The following is a 22,249-nucleotide window of genomic DNA, read 5'->3' on the forward strand; positions in this document are numbered from 1 at the left end:
GATATGTTACGTTTATGAGCTATATAAAGATAAATGGCCAAATTTAAGATTAGAGCAGTGGATTTCGGAATCAGACAAAAAATTTAAATCCCACGTTCCCTTTCCAAATGCTGCATTTGATGAAGTTACAGGCACCACTTCTGATGCTCTAATCTGATGGAGTTCTTGGAAGAACTTCTTGCCTGGTTTGAAACTACAGCCTGGATGCTGAAAGCCTGAAACCACGAAGTCTGATCACGCCTTCATCATCCCAGTTTATAAAGCGGGTTACTTCGTCAAAAATACAATCACGCTTCAACCACCATCATACCTAGTAACTTACGTCCGTCACTGCATAAAGACCACAAACTTCCCCCCCCAAAAAAAAAAAAACTGCAGAGACTGTAGTAGTCTGCGTATATATCATACTGGACATAATTTTCGTTCCACCAGAAACACACACTAAACTAACCAAGAAGCCACAAAAAACCACGCTTTAACACACCCATTTTCACCACAGATATAAAAGTTCCCAATAACAAAAAGAAAAAGAAAAACGCAGCTAGAATGCTCATTTTCAACAACATTTCCATTCCTTTACGTACACCCTTAGTCCTCAAAGCCACTCCACGAAGAAACGCCGTCGTTCTAGCTCAAAAGCAGCAGCAGACACTAACGGCTTTAACTAACTTGACAATCTCCGACGAGGCGTTAGCCTCACGTGGGTTCGCTCTTCACCGTACGATCAACAAGCTCAACCTCGACCACCTCAACTCGGTGTTCGTAGCCGTCGGATTTCCGAGGCGGGACACGGATAAGATACGAGTGGCGTTGGAGAATTCGGATGCGCTGCTGTGGATAGAGTACGAGAAAGCCGAGAGGCCCGTGGCGTTTGCTAGAGCGACGGGGGATGGCGTTTTCAACGCTATAATTTGGGATGTTGTTGTGGACCCCAGTTTCCAGGGGATTGGTTTGGGGAAGGCTGTGATGGAGCGGTTGGTGAATGTGCTGTTGGAGAAAGGGATTACCAATATTGCTTTGTATTCGGAGCCCCGGGTTCTGGGGTTTTATAGGCCTCTGGGTTTTGTAGCGGATCCGGATGGGATCCGTGGGATGGTGTACTCCAGGAAGCAAAAGAAGAAAAGGTAGGCTAGATAGGAGTTTGCCGCTGATTTTTCATGAGAGTTTTTTCTCTTTTGACTAGAAATTGTTTTTTTTTTTTTTTTTAAGGCACAAGCAAAGTGCTGCCCTACAACGCATTTTTCTTTAACTTCTAATGGAAACTGCTACTCTACAAATACTACAATGCATTTGTTTATTGATGATACGTTTTTATGGTGAGTCTATTTTCTATCACTGTTGAAAATTTTCAAAATTTATATTTAGTGATTTAGAATATATATACATGTATTATATTACGAATCAAATAATTTTAAAATGTACATATATTATGAGACATGTATATTTATTCATGAATATATTCATGTATATGGAAATCCTTGAATGTAAGGATAGATTCATGTTTTTTATCATAGGATCATGTGATGCATGAATTAAAGTATACGAATTTGTACATAATATCTTGAATCTATTCATATAAGTATTTATTAAATTCATTTATTTTTTAAACAATCTTTTCTATATAAAGAGGTCAAGTAGAGAGTGATTTGTTACATAAAATCACTTTTCTACTACTTTAAATTCTTTGAAAAGCACTCCTGAATTCAAGAGGATTTATCTTATTTTGTTCAAGAGTTTAAGATAAACAAATTTTATCTTATTCTAAAGGATATTTGTCTGAGGCTTATTGCGCGTTATATCGAACAAATAAATTCTAAAGAAAAGTGATATACAATCACGATGTAATACTCCCAACAATAACTTCCCGTGATTTGTGTGTTGTGTGTGATAAGTCTGATTATTCATTTGACTGTATCTATCGTTCGCTTTTAATACTTGCTCCAATCTCCTTTTTTTTGATAATAAAACATATTTCATTCAAGGATTACTGGAAATCGTCCAGCACAATTGAGATACATTGCTGCCTTGATGGCAGATAAACATGCACTAAAATTATAGATCTGCAATTTAACAAATACATTAGATTTGAGAAGTTAAGGACAGATCTAAAAAGTACCATAAATTTGAAAAACATTTCATCATAGAATAAGTCACTGCAGCTCTCTTTGTGCATGCTGTAATCGTCAGATCTGGTAATCAACAGTTGTAAGGTCCAATAAAGACGGTGAGATCTGCCGAGATTGATCCAAATCTGAAATATTCCTTCAGATCTACTATTCAACTGGTTCAAGCTCAATACTGAAAGTGAGATCTGATGAAAAGACTGAAGAAATTGTAGATCTAACATATAGATCTAAAAAAACTCCAAGATCTGAAGAAGTAAAGAACAAAACTAAATAAAACTCTCACTAAGATAGTTTAGGAGAGACTAAAACTCTCAATAGGACATCCTAGAAGAGAAGAAAACTCTCACTAGAATAACCTAGGAGAGACTTTATTGAATGAAAGGAAGAGCAAAGGATAAAGGAAGAGGAAGGAAGACCTTGGTTTAAGGTCAAGATCTCCCTCCTATGAAGAAGGAAGGGTAGAGGAGGAAACCTAGGGAGAAGGAAGAGAATCCCTCTGCTAGAGAGAAGGAAGAGCCTTTTTTCACAAAAATTGGCATCACGTCCAATTTCCCTCTGCTCCAATCTCCTTATACTGAAATTAGTGCCATTTAATTGTAAAATCAATAAATTACCTAACACAAAAAAAGATACTAATATAGGAAGGGAAGCAAAGTATAAACAATATAATTGGCATCACGTCCACACAACTTCTCTTATTCTATTTCTTTCTAAACTAACAAAATGGACAATGAAACCCGACTATGCTGATCAGTCACTTTACATGTAATAATTGACAGTGTATGAGTTTGAATCCTCTAAAAAGCAAAGATAAATAGAGAACTACTATTATTTTTTTTTTGTAACTATTTTTTTCATTTCCATCCCTTTCCCTTTCCCATTCCCATGTGTTAAGACTCAAAATTCAAACTCTAAATCCGATAACAGTCAAGTCTTGACTGTTATTGGCATCAAGTATATCAATTCTAACCTCTGACCCAATTGAAGATTGTTGTTGACTGAAATGCAAGACTACAGTTTTGTCTTCTGCCTTGATAAGATTGCAATTTGGCACATCAGAAGAATTATGTGAACTTGCAAATGAAGAGGTGGTTGTACGAGCCAAATCATTTGGCCTGATTACTGTCAGAGTGTCATATTCCTCACGTATCTCAATTCTTTTTCCAGCTTCATTTGAAGTTTCTCTTCGATTGGGACATGGAACTAAAGAAGTAGGCGATGCTATCTGTGCCTCGATGCTCTCTGTCCCTTCATTTGGCATCCTGGGGATTTCGGTAACACTATCCTCAGATATCTTAACTCTTCGGGCTTCTTTTGAAATTTCTCCTTGACTGAAATGCAAGCCAAAATTATTAGGTAGTGCAATCCCCAGAATCCTTTATATCGAGGAAGAAGAAGGTAGTAAGTCAGATGATGTGACGCAAAAAAAAACTATAATTTCATTTACTGATTGACAATAAGTAAAAACAACAGCATAAATGCATTGTTTACTTGTAAAATGCATAAAACTCTATATTCTGTGAAAAAAAGTAATGTAAATCATAACTCTATATTCTGTGAATATTACTGTAACACTTTTTGAATTTTACTTACAAACATTGATGTTTTTATTATAAATTAAATGTTTGAAAGTAAAATACCTATAAAGAGCCGATACTTTAAATAGGTAATGCGTACTGCATATAGTTTAACATGCAAATAGTTTGTTAATTAGTTAGTTAGTTAATTAGTTAATTAATTAATTAGTTAATTAGTTAAGCAGTTAATTAGTTTAACATGCAAATAGTTTGTTAGTTTCGGACAGACAACAGATTTAGTTAATTAGTTAATTAATTAATTAGATAATTAGATAATTAGTTAATTAGTTAATAGTTAATTAGATAATTAGTTAATAGTTAATTAGTTTAACTATTAACTAATTAGATAATTAGTTAAGCAATTGTCAAGCAAATAATAATTGTCAAGCAAGTAAGGGCAAAATTGGAAGAAAATTCTTATCTCACTTCTACAAAAGCTGTCAAGGAGGTTTCTGCAACGAATTGTTACTGTTCAGGGGAGGTGAATGCAATTTCTAAACCTAGAGGGGAGGTCAGTGCAAATGTCAGAAATCTCAGGGGAGGTTTCTGCAATTATCCCATACATATATATAGGTTTAAAACAAAATTATTAGATTTAAATCCATGTATATATCGATTTGTTTAAGTGAAATCAAATAGAGATATATTATATATTATTTGTACCGTTTAGATAAAATCAAATAGATATATTCATGAATTTAAAAAACTAAAAACTATTCGTACACGTAGTCAATGAGAGATAAAAAAATTCATTTTGAGAAATTTGAGAGATGAAAAAATTTATTTTGTGAAATGTAAGAGACGAAACGATTCATTTTGTGAAATGTAAGGGACTATAGATAGATTACGTAAATTTTGATTTGACAATTTTGCCTCTAAAAAATGATCATATGCAAGTCATGTGATGAATTCCGGCCAAAAACTAGTCGGAAACATAGATAGGGACCAAATTTGACTAACGTGAATTTGTAAGGGATCTAAAAGTACACTTTTAAAAGTAAGGCACGGAAAAAGTCATTTTACAAAATGTGAGGGACGTTTTGAACGATTTTTCCAAATTCGTAAGTAGAAGATTTTAAATTCAAGACCTCCCACTTATAACAAAAATAAATCATTTTTTGCATTTTGACTTTTGACTAGTGAGCATAAAAGCCTTTGGTCGGTGCCCTGGAACCAAGAGCATGGCCGATTATCACTGACAATGGTATAACATTTTTTGAGCGAAATCTAATTCTACATGAATTACTTGTAAAACTTTATAATAGAAACGCAATATACAAGCAGTTCACATTTTTATTGTAAAAATGTACAAGTAATTCAATTAGAGTTACAAAACCACGGGTCAACTGTCCTTGCCCCCGTATCCGAGTGCACTATCTTTATCACAGACTAAGATGTAACTCAACTCGTTTAAAGAAGGTCAAACATGCTCTAGAATTTCCAGATTTCTCTTATTCCCATGTTCAAACAAATGATATAATGGGTTGACGAAAAATAGTAGAAAAGAGCACCAATGAGTTCCAATTAGAGCTCCAAATGAATCGACTCATATTGCGAGCTGTTCGAGTCCGAAGTTGAGTCGAGCTTGAGCTTACCAAGTTAAAGTCAAATTCAAAAATACTAAGTCGTTAGCTTGCGAGTTGGTTCGAGCTCGATTATAAAATTACATATATATCCCTAATATTTTATTATTATTAAAAAAATTATTATTTTATTTAGTTTTAAAAAAATAAAATAATTATTTTTTATTTTTTAATCTCGATGAGTCGAGCTCGAGCTTTATCTTTTGAGCTCGTCGAACTGGAGTTTGAGTTCAAACTTCATAAATCTAGGTTAAAGTTTGATTTAATTAGATCAAGACTCGATTTGACTCGACTCGTTTGCACCCCTAATTCCATCAATATGACAAAAGATAGGGCGACTTAAAATGTAGAAAGGCACAACTTTAACTGGCTAGAATAATAGACCACCCCCCACCTCTAGTCTCTAAACTACAATGTATCAAGTGTTCTGTGCTCCCCAACTAAGGGTACAAACGAGCCGAGTCGAGTCGAATTTTTGCCTAATAGAGTCAAGTTTCAAATTAATTTTACGAAATTCAAATTCGAGTTCGAACTCAACAAGCTCAAAATATCAAGTTCGACTCAAATTCGAGTCGAATTCAAACTCGAACTTATAAAATAAAAAAATAATTATTTTATTTTTAATTTGAATTGAGCTCGAGTTCAAGCTTAAAAAATTTTTAAAAATAAATAAAATAATAATTTTTCTTAACAAATAATAAAATATTAGAAATATATATATATAATTTTAGTATTAAAATAAAAAATATATATAATCGAGTTCGCGAGCCGCTCGCGAGCTAACGAGATTAGTATTTTTGAGCTGGAGTTCAACTTGATTAGTTCGAACTCAAGCTCGAGTCGAGCTCGAGCAACTTGATTAACTCGAACTCGACTCGAGCTCGATATTGATCGAACTCGACTCGAGCTTTGCATTCAAGCCGCTCGCGAGCCTTATCCCCAACGCTTTGTCATACATAGAAGAGATGTACAGAGTCTGCTTATGCCGCAAACGCATGTAATGAATTACAGCAGTAGAAAAATCCAGGCGGAATCTCTCCCTATGCAGTTACAAAAATTACAACAAATTATATAGGGTTGGTTATGAATCCTTCATTTATAAGCACTATTCTAGGATGTCATTGCATAGCGCAACTTCTTGAAGTGCCAATTCAGCTTGGTCATCGAAGATAAACTGGACTGCCCTGGGAAGCATAACCTCCAATTCTGCAAGAACAGAAGCTTGTATCAGAGTGACTATTACCACATAAAGTTATTTGAGCTTAATAGTGGCAGAAAATCAGCACTGCATATCACATAAACACCAAGTTTCAAACCAACTACCGAAATCATCTAAAGCGATCAGAGAGACAATCACTGTATAGAGTTATTTGACGTTAATAGAATTAAAAGTGTGGTGTTGCATATCACACAAACTTGAAGTTAACATATAAACTAGCAAAATCTCATAAACTCCTAACATTAAGCACCTCACCAAATTGCAAGTCTTTCACGATTTCTCCTTACCACTTGAGAAGTTAACGCTAAACTCTTTCAGATCTTCATGATGTAGTTACTATAAGGCCTACAAATGTTAGGTGAATATTTTAGCCAGGGAAGACAAGTAAAGGTTCAGATACTGCAAATTAACAAGCATCAACTATAGAAGTGGTAGTTTCTGCATCTCCTTTTCTTGCTTTTGGTTAGTGGTTGCCATATCTTCATTACAAAAACACAAATGTCATCATGTCCTGCATTCAGTCATCCCACTTATCTAAAACCTTGAACTCATATAGGCGAGGATAATCATTTATGAAGGCAATCCTACATCTGATATCATCATGTCCTGCATTCAGTCATCCCACTTATCTAAAACCTTGAACTCATATAGGCGAGGATAATCATTTATGAAGGCAATCCTACATCTGATATGCTAGATTTTTCCCGTGAGAACAACAGCAAAACAGGTAGTGTAGTGAGGAATTAAAGGACACGCTACTCCCATCTTTTTCTTTTCAAATTTTTGAGGCTGTCAGACAACTGCAAGACCACTGCAATCCATGTCGAAGCAAGGACCATAATCTCCATTAAAAGCTCAAGTAGTTGCGTAGAAGAACAATTGTACAACAATCAACTTAAATGAAAGGGAAATGAATTGGCAGAGGGGAAAAACCCTTAATTCAACTGGAGCCCAAAAGGTACCCAGGCTCCAAAGATTACTGGTGAGCTTAGGTGGTTTCAACAAGGTATGCCACTCTCCATACATTGCTCAAGGTTAGCAGTTACAACAGTTCGTGCTTCCTCGACTTAGATAGAGATGAGGAAAGAAAATGCCCATCTAAAAATGAATGATTAGGAGCAATATTTGTCAATCCTGAAAGGTTATTAAATCAGCTAATAACCTCATCTATTTTTAGGGTATGAAAAGTAATATCAAGACTTCTCATCTCCTCAACCCTCAAAGTACACTATCCCTACACACACTCATGCAACATTATCATGGAAAGTCCAAAGATAGACTGAAGTAGATAAATGAGGTGTGGCATTGGATAAACATTAGACAAAATGTAATGCTACCTTAAAGAGAGCATCCTTGCTGATGCAAAGTAATACATATTGCCTCATTCTACTGGAGTTAATGGAAAATTAGGTCGTAGACATCAGGATTCCACGATCTCTCATAAGCCCTCTATGCTCATCGAAGCATCTCAGATTGGACAACTTCAGATTAGTAAGTGTACATTCTTATCCTAAAATTTTGACTCTAGATCCACAAGCTACACGCAATTGGCACCATATCTTGAAAGGAAATTGGCACCATATCTTGAACTATTAGAATCTTTTAACTCGAGAACAAAAGACACAACCAATCCAACTAAAATCTATACTTGATTCTATCATTCTAAATAGAGATCACAGAACAAGGAAAGAATTAAGCGCTTGCAAGGGGAAGGCCTACTTAAATTTTCCAGATGCAAAATTGGATTCCTTTATTCTGACATACAGACAGAGTTTCGCACAAATTGACAAGCAAAGGACAAAAAAATACCCAACTTTCTTCGCAATATCATTCAAACAACGAAATCAAGCAGCAACCGGGTAACAAAAGAGATAATACAATCAAATTTCCAGTTAAATTGCATTAAAAAAAAACTTATCAACGACTCTGACTTCAAGAACCCAAAAAGACTCCACGTGATTATGTGTAAAGTCTTAGCATATTTGTGCATATAAACAAGAGAGAAGCATACTTACATTACAGTTCATAACCAATATGAAAGGACGAATCAAGAAGGCTCCTTGGCATTTTGGAAGAAAGCGGCAGAGCAAAGGATTGAAGCAATGAAAGCAAAAAAGCCCAAACCAAGCATCAAAGAAATCCCTGCTACCGTCAAGTCCAACAAAGACTGAAAACTCACCCACATCTTTGCTCTGCCTATCTTCTCCCCCTCTTTCGTCCTTTCACTTTTCTTTACTTTATATGCATCCAATTGGGAATCTAAATCCAACCCATAAGAGGAATCATTCTGATCTTCCTGCTCATATACAGAATTACACAGTAAGGGGCAGAGGCAGACAAAGATTGTGACGTGCTGAAACAGCGGCACAAAGCGCCTCGGGAATGTCGAATCATAATCAGCTCAGTATTGCCACCAGCTCCCCAACTCGACCGTCCCAACGGTCCAATCAAATATCGTCATTTATTCTAAACTATTTGAGGACCGGATTTCTAGAATGGATCATGTTTTACGTGTTGTTTTTCTTCGGTCCAATGTTTTTCGTGGCGTATATGATAGAGGACCAATTAAGTAGAAGTTAAAGACAAGCAGTTTAGGATGCCACAGGGATTTTGTTAATAGATAATCCTTTCCTTCTTATTAACTTTATTCTCAATTTCAAATTAGTATGATGAAAAGGAATAATAGATGTCATGAAATTGTTGTATTGATGTTTCCAATGGTTTTTATCTTTCTGTTTTTTTTTTTTTGATTGTTTAATAATTGCAATATACTAGCGTGGTTGAATATGTGAGGTAGGAAATTCCATAAAGCATTTCATCGTATTGGAATTCTGCAACATTTGTCTAAAAATTATTTAGCCACTACTAGATAATTATCAAAAAACAAAAAAATCAGACATATCCTCTAAAGAAGGATGGCAGAATCTTATTGTTGTCACAGTTCCTGGGGCAGCATTATGTGATCCTCTAATACTCTCTTTGGGACTAGCATCTCATCTGATGTGCAAAATTTGTTATCCTGCGAGACTCTCCGAGAGTTGTAGATAGTTAAAATGAAGATCAAAGATTTAAAGAAGTTTATTGTAGAAACTGATTTTAGCAAGATTTGGGTAATCTGATGACACAGGTTTTCACAAATGAATTTGAAAAAGAACCGGCTGATTCAGTGATTCCAAGATTACGCATGAACAAAGACAAGAATGGGTTCTTCATCATTAAGGTTTTGCCGGCTCTGGTGATGCAGTGTTGCATTGCTGTTCTTCATTAGAATTTTGATAGCTATATTATTTCTGATTTCACAAGCTTTCGACTTCTCCATAATACTGTGTCACAATGTCACAATTTGCAACTTGACAAGGCGATTGTTCTTTCCTGAGTCTGCTTGAGAAATGCAAACCTATTGATAATTCTCTCAAGGGAGATCTGAGCATTGGATAGGTTCTGAAGAACTCAATTTCAGGCCCTGTGTAGAGAATGCTGGAACTCTAGAATACGTAAGAGTAGGATATTGGTAATGTACACTTTGGAATTCAATAAGATGACAGAGATATATCACTACTTCCGTTTTCAGCCCCTTCTGTTCTGTGTTTGCCTACGGTTTACTATGTACTGTCCTTCGCTTCTGTAAAGTTCACTCTACAAAGTGCCAAATGCATTCTGTCAAATGTCAAATTTACCTCAGACATCTGGCTTTACATCCACTACAGCAAATTGACTGTACTATTCTCCCAACTCCCAAGTCAGACTTGCTGACCAGATATGCTCTCCTCATTTGTAGGAAAACAAATGAGTGTTGGACAAGGAGAATTTCCAATAGCTTTCCAAGATGGATTGAAAAAAATTAGCATCTTCAGTGTTGTCAAATTTTCCTCCATCTCTTTCATTCGACTAAATGCAGGAGCATTAAACTCCAATTTGACTTGGAAATTCACACCAATGAGCTAGCACCGATTGGTCCAATACCTGCATGATGAAAGGGAATGTGTATACCTGGACTTCTAAAGATGCTGAAACTGCAAATTTTTTATGATATAGGGGTTTCCATCTGCTTAGAAACTATTTTTCATGGATTATGAATATAAAGGTAAAAATCGGTAATTACCTGAGGTTCGCAATGGTTTTCTCATTAAGTTATTGGGCACTGGCTCCTTAATATCAATTACAACAGCATTCGATGTCAGGAAAGTATTGGCTACGGATGCTGCATGTTCCAGGCAACATCTAACAACCTTCACAACAGGATGTTCTTGGTGAATTATCCCAGAATTGTCTATCAGAAATCAATTGAAAAGCTAAATAAACTTGTCCATTTTTGAGTTTACCTTTGAAGGATCCAAAATCCTAGCAGCCACCAAATCCTCGTATTTGTCTCTGGCAGCATTATAACCATACGCTGCATTGTCTACTGACAGAACCTGCATATGATATGCTTTTCACCTCAGATCTCAGCTGTTACCCTTGTGATTAATATATATGTAGATGAATGGATGCTTTAGATTTAACTAAATTTTCTGCAAAAAGAAGTTAACTGCACTTCATGCCAAATACCTTCTCTATAACAGCATTTCCATTTAGACCAGCATTCTTTGCTATCTGTCTTGCTGGATAGGCCAATGCCTTTCTAAGAATGTCAGCTCCTATCTGCATGTAAAGTTGCAGACGGATATCAGAACCACTAGAAATGAACATGAGAAGAAGAATTTACTTAATAAACAAAATTTTGGCACCACATGTACTGCTCATCGAGGTTTCAATCCTATAGACAACCTAAATTGTATAACTTTCTAAGAAAAAAGAGGCAAACCCTTTGTTCTTCATTATCTAAGTGGTTCTTGATATCTTCCACCTTCAAAGAGAGCCTAAGAAGGCAGCAGGCCCCGCCAACCACTACACCTTCCTCAATGGCTGCCTGAAGTTTACGAAAGTTTAGCAGTCATGACTAGTCAATCAGCCATTCAAGATTTTACAGGAGCAGCACTCTACCTTGGTTGCATTTAAAGCATCTTCCATTCTCAGTTGTTTGTCCTTCATCTCAACTTGAGTTTGTGCTCCCACCTATCATTTCATTGACAAGCATAAGCGCATATAATCTTATAACTCAGTTGATCAATAATGCTCATGTGCTGAAATCAATGAATTCAGCTCACCTGAAGAATAGCAATGCCCCCTGATAACCTTGCTATTCTTTCATTCAACAATTTCTTTTGGAACTTTTCTTCTGTATTCTGCATAATTAGGGTGCAATTCAATTAAAATAGTATATGTTACACATATGGACCGACTGGAACTGAATGGACTAAAATCAGAATTAGTCTGAGATTTCTTTTTAAGATTTAATGCTAACTTTGGCAAAGGACATATGCTGATTCTTTAAATTGTAGCATTCTTTAGTATGTGGATTCCAAACTCAAACCAATAAGATGAAAAATTAGTTGTTTGGTAGAGCTTTCAATGTTTTTTGGTGAATTATGCTAGTTAATTACATAATTCAAATTGTATGTTAATATATCCCTGGAATTTTCACCAAGTGTCCTACCATGAATGCATCTACATTTATGATAGAAACTCCTGCATAATATTAGTTGATGAATTTTTTTTTCCTCTTGCTTTTATGTCCCTGGATAAAATAACAAATTTGGAGATCTCAGGCAACTTAGCTGGAGATGTAAAATTTAATCTTTACAATGGTAGGTAAAAGCATCACGCAAAGCATTTGACAGACCTCCACAAGCCTTTGTATCTGGGAAACCCTTTTCTGAACGGCCTCTTGATTTCTTCCATCAGTAACTATTAACGTAGAGTTTTTCGTTATCACCACCTTAGATGCACTTCCAAGCAATCCCTTGTGAGCATTCTCAAGAGTCAAACCCATGTCATCTCTGATCACAGTCCCTTAAAACATGATAAACTGTGTGAAAATTTGAAGAACTGAAGCGAAACAGACAAATAATGAACTGTAGTTTTTACTCTGAGCACATATCTTTTGTGATTACTGCTTTTATTGTTAACTATTGTTGCATAAAAATTTATAATTCAGCCTAGAATACCAGTTGATAGACTACATGATGCCAGCGTCAGAAACTGAAAAATATCACTATAACCGCTATTAATGCTCCAGCCGTGAAGAATTGGTTTTACCATATTATCTCAGGATCATAATCAATCTTTTCTTCGCAATCTGCCGTCAGAAACTCTTTCTCATTAAATTTGCAAGAAAAATGTCATTGGAATGAAAGAAAGTGGCAAAATTTAGATTAGGTGTTCTTGTCTCACTACCTCCTGTCAAGATGGCAATATCATCTAGGTAATGGCTCTTGCGCTCACCAAATGCAGGAGCTCTAATAGCAACTGCCTTCAGTGTACCTTTGAGCTTGTTCCTAATTACTGGAGCCAAAGCTTCCTGCTCAATGCCCTCTGCAACTATGACAATCGGATACTTCTCCTTAACTGCATTATCCAATATTTTAAACATCTCCTTTGCGTTTGTGATTTTTTTGTCAACCAAAAGCAACTGCCACCAAAGAAGTTTTCCACCTAAATATGACACATCAATACGGACAATATCAAATCCACGAGTTCTTTACCTTGCAATTGTGAAGTTCTGCTATCATCTCTCTTCGATTGGTAACAAAATAAGGAGACAAATATCCTCGATCAAATTCCATCCCCTCTACAATGCGCAGGCTATTTTCACCATGGTTCCCTTTCTCAATTCTGACTACTCCCTTTCTTCCTACTTTCTGAAGGGCATTAGAAATCATGTTTCCCACTGCATAATCATTCCCTGCACTAACAGCAGCGACATCCACGAGCTCGTGATCCTCAACCTGCAATGGTAAGAAATTTCAAACACAAAATGATTTCTCTTCTTGCCAGTGTCCATAGTAGAAAAAGGGTGATAGCGTTCTTGAGTTGCAAGGCTATTTCAATCCTCAGTTTGTAAAGAAGATGATATTGGCATATTAGCATAATTACTTCTCTGGACATCAATTTCAGTTCTGAAACAAGGGCTTTGGTAGTTTTCTCAATCCCACGTGAGAGCTGAATAGGGTTCATCCCGGCCGCAATAACCTAATGAAAGTTAAACTTAGTATATGACTTTGTCCAGAGATTGATGTAGTAATGACCACTTTCAAGGCAACTGATAGTAGCAGGAATGTTACCTAAACCTTCGATTGTAGTTATCAATGTAGATAATGGTAATTCACCTTGCTTAACACATAAAATAAGTTCTAACTGGAGCTCTCCTGAAAATAAATTGAGCACTCAAGTCAAAAGATAGGATCGTACCTTCATGCCCTCAGCAATAAGACCTTGTGCAAGTACTATAGATGTAGTGCAACCGTCACCGGCAAGCTCATTTGTCTTTGCACCAGCTTGTCTTACTAATTTTACTCCCACATTCTCCAAAGGGTCCTCCAATTCTATCTGTTCTACTTAATTGAGTACATCGAGTTCAAGGTATAAATATTTCAGGAATGAGAAACTGTTCCCATAATCAGTTCCATATCCTTTGGGTACGATAGATTGCAAATTGTCGTGTATTCAAGTCTCAAAATGAACTAAAATTGCAGAAAAATTGTACCCTATTGCAGAATATGCTACAAAAAATAAACTCTTATTCAAAATCACAGAAAATAAAGATACAAATTTTTAGATTTCAAGTTCAAATCTTCTTTAAAAGTATGCATTACCAAAATCAACATTGATGGCTGGAGCATTTGAGCATTTTTCTTTCTTTTGTTTATCATCATTTGATGCATTCCAAATGCAGTATCATAATCTCAGAGTACAAGTCTAAAAATTTCGGAAGACGCTAAGCATAGACCATTTTCCTCTATCAGAAATATGATGATCAATAACATAGCCAGCCAGCATATAAGAAGCACAATTTCAAGACATCTTGATGCGGAATCTGAAATGGTATAACCACAAAGCCACAAACCAGATACATATTTCCATTATCTGGTAGTGAACAATCCAAAAACTTGCCAGCAATTTCAGCATTATTCATAGTCGTTTATACAGATTTCAAAGACAAGAAGGCACACTGGTATAGTTGAAATAAGAGAAGAAGTTTGTTTTTCAGTTTGTAACATGAGAAAGCTGATTAATAACAATTGGCATGTATTATATACAGATTTATTACCTCTTTAAGAACAGTTTCACCGTCATTAACAATCTTGGGAGGTCCATATTTATTCTGCAACACTACGTTTCTTCCTTTTGGTCCCAAAGTTACTCCAACCAACTCTGCCACCAAGTCAACACCTGCCTGCACAATGAGTAACAATCAATCTCTCGTTACCCACCAGTCACCACTTAAGAAAATCATAGAACAAATAATTAGGACACGGTTTTAACCTGAAGCTTCTTCATTGCTGAACCATCATGGTTGAAATAGAGTTCTTTAGCCATTGCTCTTGTGTTTAGCATGGACCTTAAACGTCTTCTACAAATGGTGGGCATGGATGGTTTATGGAAATATGTAGATGGCAATGGATAAAGAGAACATCCCATGATTCTTTTTGGATTTGATATGCTGAAAATTTGTTAGAGTAACGAATATCAGTTCAAGAGTTTAAGAGAACCTTACCAAGGGAACTTCGTAAAGAGTTGATGGATAAGAGAGAATGAATGGAAAAATATCTACTTTTGGCGCTTGTCCTATGTGCTTGTCCTTCTTGGGCCTTTCGTCAGTTAAAATTCTACTCCATAGTCCTTTGTCCGTGAGCCCGTTAAGCCCGATCGCTTAACATTTTTGAGTCAAATTACAACTTCACTCCTTGACTGGGTTTGATTCATAAGCTTAACAAGCCTTTGCTTCCAACTATGTATATTGTATACTTTTCTACTTTTCCCTTATTAAAATACCTAACTATAGGGTTATTTTGTCGAAAATTACGTGAAAATCTAAAAACTTTCTCTTCCTAACGCCCAAAAAAAAAAAAAGAAAGAAAGTTGAATCTTGTTTACTACTAAATTTTTTTACTCTTTTGTTTTAATCTCAATGTTAACAGACTAATCTATTCCTATACTGAGAAGGACCAAAGTAGGTCACAAGAGAATAAGGAGGGAATCCACCTCCAATCCAAACTAGTGCATTTTTTTTAATTATAAGAACCCCCTACTTACACTCTTTTCCCCGTAAGAACTCCTAATGTTGCATCCAAGAAGGGGGCCTTGAGTCCCTCTTGGCGGTTGCTAGACTAAAGTCATGTAGTTGCTAAACATTTTTACTTGTTGAGTTGGGTTCTAAAAATAATTAATTAGTAGAATTGCTATTGCGTACAGTCGAGTCGAATTTTGACCCTGTTAATTCAAGCTCAACTCAATTTTACCATGCTCGAAAGTTGAAATTAGTTATAACTTAAAAGTTGAAGGAACAATTAAGAGGTTGGTGTCTAGACTAAGGCTCCGTTTGATAAAACTGAATCTGAATTCTGAATACTGAAACAATTAATTTGCTGAATATTAAGCATTGAAAAGAGATATATGAATATCTGAATCTTAATGCTGAACATATTTATACTGTTTGATAAACATTTATAACTTAATGCTTAATAAACTAAATTGTACAATTTTTCCCTTCTATCTTTCAATCCAAAAAGGAAATAGAACATATGATTTAATTAGCTTAAATTGTTAGGTATGAAAATGCCAATATTTATTTTTAAATCAAAGTAATATAAAAGAAGAAATATATTATGGAAAAGTCCAAATATCTGTGCAAATATATTTTTAAATCAGAATTTGATAAGAAAAGTCTAAATATAAGCAAAAGGAAGCTGCAATAAACAAGTTTTAAATTCACACCAAATTATATAGAAATTTAATTACTTCAATGGAAAAATGTTGAAGCAAAACAACAAATAATCAATGTCACTTACCTTGGAAAAAATGAATTTGAGATCGGTGAGTACGGTAGCAATAAAAAAAATTGGGAGTAAAAAAATGACAAAATTATGAAAGAGTAGAAAGATGAAAAAATATAAGGAGTAGACAGATGTGAGGAGCATGGAGAAATTGTAAAAAAATCATTAAATAGGGAGAAAATAGAAGTAGAAAGCCATTAGACAGAGAATGTCAGGTTGTTTAATTAGATAAGGATTTTGGATAGAAAATATTAAGTTGTTTAATTCAATAAGGATTTTGAATGTAATTAACAAACAATGATAGATTTGGTAGATAAGATAAAGTAGTTGAAGTAAATCTCTTGATTCTTATCAATTAAGCATTCAGTTCCAATTCTTGTGCTGAAAAAAATACATACAAATTCAGCACCACTTAATAAGTTCAGCAGAAAAATTTTTATTTATCAAACACTCAAAACATTTGAATGTCTGAATGAATTCAGTTTTAACACTTTTTTATGTTATCAAACAGACACTAAGAGCAAAATGAACCCATTCCCATCGGTACTTGGGCCTTCAAGTCGATAAGCCCAAAATATAGAGCTCATAAAACACGGACCGGGGAGCTTATTATTCTCATTTCGGCGGGAAATCAGTTTCTTTCCTTCCAGGTATGAGAAGAACAGGTGAACCTGTTTATTCAAAAATTCCTGCCAATTTATCTTCATTAATTGATTTTCTTTCTACCTTATCATCATAAAATCTTCACTAGTAATTTAGTTCTGTAATGCTTGAGTTTAACTGTTTTAGAAATTAGGTTTTAGGAATTGTTCTTTAATAATTTCTAAAACTGCTAAGCTTATGCATGTTATATTCATGGCGTTCATTTCAAATTCCTCTTGTTCAATTGTAGAAATTTATGTGTCTATCCATGTATATGTGTGAGATTGTGAGTCCATGAGAGTTTTTTTTTTTTTTTTTTGTAATTTTGAAGTTTTGCTATATTTCTCATTGATTAAGCTGACGAAGTAGGTAAAGACTGTTCTTTTTTGCTTTTAATCAAAGTATTGTGTGCCAGACTTTTTCAGAAATTGGATTTACATTTTTTTTCTGGTGAATATGAAGCTTTGATTTTTCCTTTATATTTTGAGCTGATCAACTAGGTTACCATCGTTTTTTTTTTTTAAATTCAATTTAACTTATCTGAATAGGCAGGGTGCAAAGGGCGGTAACTTTTGAGGCATAGTACAAATTTAGGAAGTAGGAATCTGAACATCGTTGCTATGGCATATCAGACATTTCTGAAAATGAAAGGTGTTTGTAAAATAAAGTCTTTTTCCCCCCTGTTTTCCTTGTATTCCAATGAGGGTTCAATCCTAAACCTCTCCATCACCGCTCTGTTTCCCCCATCGTTTTTGAAAGTTGAAAAGAATCAGAAACTTGAAAGTATATGTATCTTTAAGCGTGCATTTTGAACTATGATGGGTAAGCACGTCCTAGCAAGGTATATGTTTAGTCATTCGGCTTCTTTGATGGTGTGTGTGTTTTGTGTAATTGAATGCTGCAATGAAGAGTTTACTATGGTTATTAGATGAAAATTTTTTTCTATTATTTGGTGAAGGTATAATTGCAGAAAGAAATACAGTTGAGATACCTTTCTGTTTTGAAGTATTTGGTTATTCTAATAGAGTAGGTTGTAGCCCTGTTCTTTACGATGATTCATATAGTTGTCAAAAAGCAGAAGCAATATCAATGGCAGTATTTGCTGCTGGAAACTGTACATCACAATTCCCTATTGAGAGTTATCTTGTATACTGTAAATGAATAGATTTTCTCTTGGCAATGACTGTTCAATTTTGAAGGGCCCTAGATAGTTTCTCTCAGATTATCAAAAGGCCGACTGTTATTTTGGGATTTTAAGGCAAAAGCATAAACTGGCATAGAGACATCATCTGCTAGCTTGGCCATTGATTATGGCTTTGTTTGTTGACTTGAATTCAGGCAAGAAGGCAAGTTGCATGTCAAGGTTTGTATACTTTGGAAGGAAAATGCAAAATCCTTGTTTATTTCCACTTTCCCTCTTAATATAAAAGGAGAAATGTTGACAAAATTTTGTCTCTTCCTTTAAGCTTTGGCATTTCTCGTTGTCTTTTCCATTTTTTCCCCCTCCTTTTTGGGTGTCCTTTCTTACATCTGATTTACAGAATAAGAAGAGAAAATTTTGGATATTACAGCTTCTCCATCTCTTATGTTCCAAGATTAATTAAAATTAAAAAAATTGAATTTCTCCATTTTCCTTGTTTTTCCTTCTTTAACTTGCTCTATTCCCTCGGCAAGCAAGCAAAGTTCTCTTGTTTCATTCTTTTTCCTCCTTTTCTTTTTTTGGGTGCATTTTTAGTTCAAGTTCTTGGCTTCTCTAGTTCTTTTGTTTTTACCTGGTTTCTTCTTATACCAAAGACATTATTTTATTCATACAAAGGTTTCTGTATTGGAAAGAAAGAGAGAGAGAGAAGAGAAATGCATTGGTTGGCAAGCTTGAAGCATGTTTTCAGCTGCAGAAAGTCGAAATTGAAAAATAAAATTAGACCGGCGGAATAGTTAACGTTTTCATGCTCTGACAAAGAAGAGAAACAGTTGCTTGGATCATAGTGGGTTGCCTTTTTCATGTGTTTTGCTTCTGATAGTAGTTCCCTGAATTATGAGCCACTATGACTAGCATATCCACCAGCATTTGTCCCACTGCTTGTGCAACCGTGTGGTACACAATTTTGGTCATGGGGCCTTCCTGTAAACTCTTGTAGCCTGATCTGTCAAGGGTCACTTACCAAATATGATTGTTCTCTCTATACATGTACGTAGTTTTCACACAGTTCAGAGAAGAAGATGAATGCACTTGTCAGCCAATGATGCTGTGAAGTTTCTTCTATGTTTTGGTATTTTCAACTAATCATCTTATTTAAGGAATGGCTGATAATTTCTTAAAAAGTCCTGTGCGTTTAAATTAACTCTGGTGGTGTTGTTGAGTTATTGCCCTTTGATGGAGTTTTTGACGAATCCATGATGGAGTGCTAGAGATTTCACTTTCAGTTAATTTGCTCCACAATAATATAGTGTGAGTTTCTCGAGTTGATCCAGATGTGAAGAAACCATCTTTTGAGTTGGCAATAGAATATTAAGGAAAATCTTGATCATTTCCGATTACATGTTATCCATCTGCTGGGAAATGATTGACTCATTACATTCATATTAGACAGAAAAAACAAGAAAAAGGCAGACAAACACCTCCGTTTCTTTCTTTTTTGGAGCATGGTAAATCTCTTAGTCAGTGAAGCAGATTTGTAGTAGCAGCAATTGACTGGTTTGATAACTCAGCCCTGAGATGAGCTGTGTTGCATGGCAACTCTTCCAGATCACTCAAGGTGTTATAAGGACTTCCAAGTTGGAAGTCGGTGAGCATTTGCCGGAGGTCAGATGCTTCTTCTTTAAGGCGTGCATTCTCTTGAACAACCCTGTCATGGGACTCTGACACGTGGTTCAACTTGTCTATGAGATTGTGGTTCTCAGTCCTCAAGCGAAGCACCTGAGACCAGAGCTCATCAAGGTGCCTCTGTTTCCGCATCCTTGATCTTCGAGCTGATTCTCTGTTGGATATCATTCTCCTTTGTTTTCTTTCATCTATGATGTTGAGTTGCTGATCATCTGCTTCATCAGAGGTAGAGTTGTTGCTTAAACATGAGGACTGCGGAGTGAACTCATGTATGGGAGGAGGGCTCTGGTAATTTGGCAAGTTGGTCAAGAGTCTGCTGATTTGGAATGCTGGAAAGCTGCTGTGCATCAAGCTGAAGTTAGGGGTGAAAGGTGAGGGATCCTCAGGTGTGAAGTAGTGGATTCCTGTTGCCTCAGATGGAATCATGGCTGACTATATTGAAGGTGACGCCTGAAGTTTTGTTTTGCAGATAGCGATGAGAGGATAGTGGACTGGAGCATGGCATGAGGATTAGACGGCTTTTATAGGAGGAGAAGGCTTGAGAAGTGGGCCAGATGTAGCAACAGAGATGATACAGTACCTAGCTTACGAAGCAGAATTCAACATCCATTTGAGCAGCTCATAAACTCTCCATGTATGTTTTTTCTTTTTCTTAGGTATACTGTTATCTAGAGAGAACCCAAGCCGGCCAATGAATTTCATGTGTCTTGATCTGACATGTAAATGGCCTGCTGTTTACCATGTCATCATGCAGTGATGGGATCCTAATGCAGTGATGGTTCTAAGGATAATCATGGAACATCCAATGTAATGCTTACATGGGGAAGAAATTGAGTTTGTGATTAGGGATGTTTCAGTTATCTAAATGAAGCATTTTTGTTTTTTCAAAAAGATGGAAAAGCTAATGAATTATTATCTCAAAAGTCAAATATCAGAAAAAAAATCATCTGAAGGAAGGTTTTGCCGAAACCAGCATCATATGAAGGTCTCACAGCCAATCACATGCTCTGACTGATGACGAAAACTAGGTCAATACAAAAGGTGAATGTTATTAAATAAAAAGAAATTTTTTCTATTTTACTCTCATTTGATGACTCAAATTGCACTTCACTTTGGGATAGGAGGGACCCAATGTTACTGTTATCGTCTGCATTCATTCATGCGTAGCATTTTAATCCAACAAGCTTCTTCTGCATTTTTTTTGTATAAAGGTGGCTTGTCTTTTCCCACCTTTAATTTTAAGTACTTGAATAGTTAAATTGACTGTATTTGCTTAACCATATTAGTATTATGTTCTCCGGAGTAATCTTACCATCTTCAAGAACCTAACGCTGAGTCTTCCCTCTGTTTCCTCAATGGCATTGCGTTTCGAATGCTCATGATGGGAGGACAAAATAATTTCTTTCAAGGAGCCAAATGGTCTTTAATTGTATTTTCAGTTCATTTTTAGAAGCATGGTATGCGGGAACGGGGATTAACTATGATTTAACTTAATTTGATAACTACTTGTGAGATTGCAGCCAAAGTACTTGATACTATTATTATCATTATTTTTTTGTTTTTTTTGGAAGGATATTGATCCAGGTTGCATTGCTTGGTTTATGTGATCAAATGACTTGATTAATGATGCGAAAATGATGCTTCAAAGTCTCCAGGGGTGTAATGTTCATTGGATTAGTCGAGAAGCCAATGAAGTATTATCTCATTATTTACTCTTGAAATCGTCTTTTCTCAGATTTTGTCTCTGTCCCGTCTATCTGTTTTAACTAGCACGTATGTTGATTAATAACTCTTAAGATTCTATTGCGAATAACTCCAACAATCAATAAATTTTAGGATTCTATTGGAGGATAAATCCAGCAGCACAATACACGTGACAGTTAAATAAAGACGAGACAGAGACAAAATCTAAAACAGATAATTTGAAGCGATTTATTTAGGCCAATTGTGCGCAAAATGCGATTGAAAATACAGAATGGTTTAATGAAATACTAATGCGCTAGCATATATTCCCAGATTGAAGATGGCTTAGATTACGGTTAATTAATGATACAACATGTGAAAATAAGCCAATTGTAATATTTATTCCCCTTCCTATTTTAGGATCCTTCCCAGGGATATATGATCAATTAGTGACATGTCCTAATTGTCCAGTTGTGCGTGGAAATCTTTAACGCATCTTGTTGCATTATCTCTTTCGAGTGCATGTAAAGAAAGAGAGAGAGAGAGGGGGGCAAAAATTAATTAAAAGATTTCGGCCCATTTACTTGATAGATTAGTATCAAGCTCAGAAGATTTTATGGCCAACAACTAAGGGAATATTCGACTCAGCAAAATAAGGGACAAAATTCAGAGAATATTCTTCTGAAATGAAATGGTAAGATTTTTTTAAAAACTATATCT

General features: G+C 35.5%; 3 protein-coding genes across 3 annotated transcripts; 1 reads left to right on the forward strand and 2 right to left on the reverse strand.

The window, feature by feature from the left end:
• LOC113753786 (serotonin N-acetyltransferase 2, chloroplastic-like) lies at positions 1-1,235 on the forward strand. Its single transcript, XM_027298026.1, has one exon. The coding sequence runs from the start codon at positions 547-549 to the stop codon at positions 1,126-1,128; it is 582 nt and encodes a 193-aa protein (XP_027153827.1). The 5' UTR covers positions 1-546; the 3' UTR covers positions 1,129-1,235.
• An 8,740-nt stretch (positions 1,236-9,975) lies between these two features.
• Positions 9,976-15,100, reverse strand: LOC113751091 (chaperonin 60 subunit beta 4, chloroplastic-like). The gene is made up of 14 exons (XM_027294955.1): positions 14,870-15,100; positions 14,655-14,780; positions 13,796-13,933; positions 13,481-13,576; positions 13,090-13,332; positions 12,782-13,016; positions 12,228-12,397; positions 11,653-11,730; positions 11,489-11,560; positions 11,310-11,414; positions 11,054-11,146; positions 10,828-10,920; positions 10,608-10,734; positions 9,976-10,468 (listed from the first exon to the last, which is right to left on the reverse strand). Exons 1-14 carry the CDS (start codon positions 15,023-15,025, stop codon positions 10,434-10,436), a joined length of 1,767 nt encoding a protein of 588 aa, XP_027150756.1. The 5' UTR covers positions 15,026-15,100; the 3' UTR covers positions 9,976-10,433.
• A 4,397-nt stretch (positions 15,101-19,497) lies between these two features.
• On the reverse strand, positions 19,498-20,592 carry LOC113753735 (basic leucine zipper 43-like). The gene has a single exon (XM_027297968.1). The coding sequence runs from the start codon at positions 20,270-20,272 to the stop codon at positions 19,682-19,684; it is 591 nt and encodes a 196-aa protein (XP_027153769.1). The 5' UTR covers positions 20,273-20,592; the 3' UTR covers positions 19,498-19,681.
• Between the last annotated feature and the right edge of the window lie 1,657 nt (positions 20,593-22,249).

The sequence above is a fragment of the Coffea eugenioides genome, chromosome 11 (genome assembly GCF_003713205.1).
Source record: "Coffea eugenioides isolate CCC68of chromosome 11, Ceug_1.0, whole genome shotgun sequence".
Classification (NCBI taxonomy): Eukaryota; Viridiplantae; Streptophyta; class Magnoliopsida; order Gentianales; family Rubiaceae; genus Coffea; species Coffea eugenioides.

What these genes read in the sequence shown, in the direction of transcription:
- LOC113753786 (XM_027298026.1), top strand. Translation starts at nt 547, where the DNA reads ATGCTCATTTTCAACAACATTTCCATTCCTTTACGTACACCCTTAGTC.
- LOC113751091 (XM_027294955.1), bottom strand. Translation starts at nt 15,025, where the DNA reads ATGGGATGTTCTCTTTATCCATTGCCATCTACATATTTCCATAAACCA. An exon ending in TAGATAATGAAGAACAAAGG is followed by an intron (nt 11,147 to 11,309) that starts GTTTGCCTCTTT and finishes CTTTACATGCAG; the next exon opens with ATAGGAGCTGACATTCTTAG. An exon ending in AAAACCATTGCGAACCTCAG is followed by an intron (nt 10,469 to 10,607) that starts GTAATTACCGAT and finishes TTCATCATGCAG; the next exon opens with GTATTGGACCAATCGGTGCT.
- LOC113753735 (XM_027297968.1), bottom strand. Translation starts at nt 20,272, where the DNA reads ATGATTCCATCTGAGGCAACAGGAATCCACTACTTCACACCTGAGGAT.